General features: G+C 34.8%; 1 protein-coding gene across 1 annotated transcript; it reads left to right on the top strand.

Annotated features, from left to right (window-relative positions):
- Window positions 1-3,043: 3,043 nt before the first annotated feature.
- Window positions 3,044-3,730, top strand: LOC142177191 (uncharacterized). The gene has a single exon (XM_075245658.1). It carries the CDS (start codon window positions 3,044-3,046, stop codon window positions 3,728-3,730), a length of 687 nt encoding a protein of 228 aa, XP_075101759.1.
- Window positions 3,731-3,934: the final 204 nt, after the last annotated feature.

The raw sequence follows: 3,934 nt of genomic DNA, 5'->3' as shown, positions 1-3,934 counted from the left end.
CACCGAAATTACTTTAAAAAATGTTCTAATAGTTCTTCTTTCATGTTTAATCTAATTCCAGTCCATAAGTTATGCAAATAACTAATTTGTCTTCTAATTTTTTTCTCAACTGGATATTTCTTGTAGGGCCCTTCAATAAAGAGGCCTCTGGAGTTTGGTGACGCTAGATCAGGACTTTATCTTCTAGAATCACATTTTCAACCTTCCAAGAAGTTTTTTTTACAAATAATGCAATTTCTTTGTCTACTTAGAAGAAAGCTAGTTATTTTTCAATTTGTAGTTATGTTTCTATTCCTGTAAAGAACAGTTCTGATGTAAGGCTATGGCATCTCAAATTGGGCCATATGCCATTTCCAGCAATGAAAAATATTTGTTCAAGTTAATTAAGTCTTTTACATGTTAATTCCACTTGGAATATTTGTCCATTAGCAAGACAATCAAAGCTACCTTTTCTTTGTGAAATCAAATCTAAAAATGTCCTAGAATTAATACATGTTGATACTTGGGGACCATACAAGATTGCTACACATGATAGATATAAGTATTTCTTAACTATCGTTGATGATTGTAGTAGGGGAACCTAGACTTACCTTCTAAAGACTAAAATTAATGCATTATTTGTCCTAAAATATTTTTTGAGTTTGGAAGAAAGGCAATTCAATGTGAAGGTAACGATTATGAGATCAGATAATGCTCTAGAGTTGGGAAGCAGTAAAGATTCATTTCATTTCTTTGCTGCACAAGGAATAATTTATCAAATCTCTTGTGTTCATATTCCACAACAAAATGAGGTTGTGGAGAGAAAACATAGGCATCTCTTGGAAGTTAGCAAGGCTATATTGCATCAATCTAGGGTACCCATAAGATATTGGGGAGAATGTCTTCTCACATCTACTTTCTTGATTAATAGATATCCATCAAGAATTTTAAGGAATAAAACACATTATGAGTTCTTATTTGCTCATCCACCCTCTTATTCTTTCCTATGAAGTTTTGGTTATTTATATTGTGCTAACACAAGTACAAATAACAGAGGAAAGTTTGAGCCTAGAGCAAGTGCTTGTGTATTTATGGGTTATCCTTATGGAAAGAAAGGATACAAGTTGTTAGACTTACAAAGAAAGAAAATATTTGTTTCAATGGATGTAAAATTTCATGAAAATATCTATTCTTTCTCTACTTATTCTTCTGATCCTAATCAGTTTTCTTCAACTCCTATTTTTAGTCCAAGTGATTCACAAGATGTGACTGAACCCCCTAAATTCGACAAAGTTAGTGATTCACAACCAAGTTTGTCACCTTAAAGACAGTCTAGTCCTATTTCCAGGCCAAGAAATTCACCAAACAACTCATCAGACTTACTTGATTCTCCTGTTTTCTTTGATGACTCATTACCTTCACCTGCATCTCCTTTTTTTCCCGATCCTGTCACAACAACAAATTTAAGAAGATCATAAAGGCCTCACTACAAGCCAGCGTATTTGAAAGATTATGTCTGCAAAGTTGTTTTGCTCACTGATCTAACGGATTCTTGTTTTACTAAATCAGTCAACACCTCTAAATATTCGTTTGCAAATCTATCCACTACAAACCAACAAGTCTTGAATTCAATTTCTACTATGACTGAGCCTAACTCTTTTTCACAAGTCATTTTACACCCAGGATGGCAGCAGGCTATGGAATCAAAATTCCAAGATTTGAAAGACAATTAAACTTGGGATGTAGTTCAATTTCCACCAAGAAGAAAGGCTCTTCCTTGTAAGTAGGTGTACAAGGTTAAGCATAATTCAGAGGTAGCATAGAGAGATTGAAGGCAAGGTTAGTTATTAGAGAGGATATTCAAAGAGAGGAAATTGATTTTAGTGAAACCTCCTCCCCTGTAGTCAAAATGACTACAATCAGGTGTATACTTACAGTGGCAGTTAAGAAAGGATGGCAAATTTTACAACTAGTTTTGAATAATGCCTTTTTGCGTGGTGAACTACAGAAAGAGGTTTACATAAAATTTCCTGACGGAATGCCTTCACCTAGTCCAAACCATGTTTGGAGACTCAAAACATCTCTATATGGGCTTTGACAGGCATCACGATAATGGTATGCAAGGTTACCGGCAGCCTTAAACTTTAAGGGTTTTAGTTCTTTTATGAATGATTATTCCCTTTTCTTTACGAAGTTAGGAGACCTAATTTCTATTGTGGTAGTATATATAGATGACATTGTTCTAACAAGAAACAATCCAGAAGAGTTATCTCAGTTAAAGCTTGTTAGATTCAAAGTTTAAGATCAAAGACCTAGCCATTCCTAGGCTTAAAAAACTTATCAACATCAACAAAGTCAATTTGGTTGTCATTATGGAACCTTTTGTAAAACATGAACTAGATCGAGAGGTATATGAAATTCCTTGGGTTTTAACACTGTGTCTCCAATACCAATGGTCAAATATGGCTCATGTGGTCTAGGAACAATCAGACCAGTATGACTGAGAATGATTATCAATAAATTACTATCGGAATGCATAATGGGGCTGCTAATTGTAATATTTTTCTAACTACTTTATATGCTAAATGCACTGCAGAAGAAATAAAAGACTTATGGAGTAGCTTAGAAAATATTCATTTGCAAGTTAACTGGCCATGGTGCATTGGAGGTGATTTCAATGTCATATCTGATCCAGATGAGAAAAAAGGAGGCCGACCTTATAGAATGTACAAAAGCCTTGACTTTTGCAACTATATGGATAGATGTGAGGTTATGGATCTGGGGTATATTGGTCACAAGTTCACTTGGTGTAATAATTGAGAACCTTGAAGAAGAATTTGGAAAAGATTGGACAGGATCTTAGTTAATTATCAGTGGTGCTAACTATTCCAGAACAATATGGTTAGGCATCTGGCAAGTACTGGCTCGGATCATAGGCCTATTCTGCTCAAATATCACAATAATACTCATAGTGGGATTAAGTACTTTCAATTTCTGGACAGAACATCCAGCTTTTAAGAAGTTGATCGAGGAGGTGTGAAAAACTCAAGGTCATGGGAATTCTATGTGGAGACTGCAACAAAAGCTCAAAATTCCTAGTAGAAGATTAACTCAATGGTCCAAAGAGGAGATTGGCAATGTATTTGATCAGGTTATAGACTGGGAAACAAATATGCAACACCATGAGAAGCAGGATCTTAACAACAACACTGATATCTATAGAGAGGCACTAAATAAAGGCCATGTTGAATATGTCAAATGGATGGGAATGCAAGATGCTTTGTTGAAGCAGAAATCCAAAGATAAATGGTTTGAAAATAGAGATTCTAATGCTAGTTATTTTCACAGTCTTATAAGAGATAGAAGAAGGAAGCTCCAACTTCATAGAATCATGAATCACAGAAATAGATGGGTTGAAGATGATGAAAATATTGGCAAGGCTACAATTCATCATTTCCAGAATTTGTTTAACTTCAGCCATCAATTCCGAGATCAAGACATTCTCAATTGTATCCCTCAATGTATTACAGAAAAGGATAATATTTATCTCACTACTATCCCAGACATGAAAGAAATTACCGAGGTTGTTTTCAATATGAGTGCTTCTAACTCTACTGGGCCTGATGGTTATAACGTCACTTTCTTTCATAAATGTTGGGATATTATCAAGGATGATATTAAAGAATTTGTGCAAGACTTCTTCAGTGGGAAAAGCTTAAGCCTAAAGTGGAATCTTCAACCAATTTGTTAGAGCTTAGGCCTATTAGTTTGAGCAACTTAACGAGCAAGATTATTTCCAAGATTCTTTCTAGAAGGCTTAACCCCATGCTTGACAAACTCATATCTGATAATCAAAGTGGCTTTGTCAAAGTGAGATTGATCACATAAAATATTTTACTTGCTCAAGAAATCATCCAGAATATCAATCAAAGTAACAGAGGAGGCAATGTGATTA

This window comes from Nicotiana tabacum, chromosome 23, assembly GCF_000715075.1.
Source record: "Nicotiana tabacum cultivar K326 chromosome 23, ASM71507v2, whole genome shotgun sequence".
NCBI classification, from domain to species: Eukaryota; Viridiplantae; Streptophyta; class Magnoliopsida; order Solanales; family Solanaceae; genus Nicotiana; species Nicotiana tabacum.
This window is presented reverse-complemented; position numbering and strand designations above follow the sequence as displayed.

Bases quoted from the DNA above. Each gene is read 5' to 3' on its own strand.
- LOC142177191 (XM_075245658.1), top strand. From the start codon at position 3,044: ATGTGGAGACTGCAACAAAAGCTCAAAATTCCTAGTAGAAGATTAACT.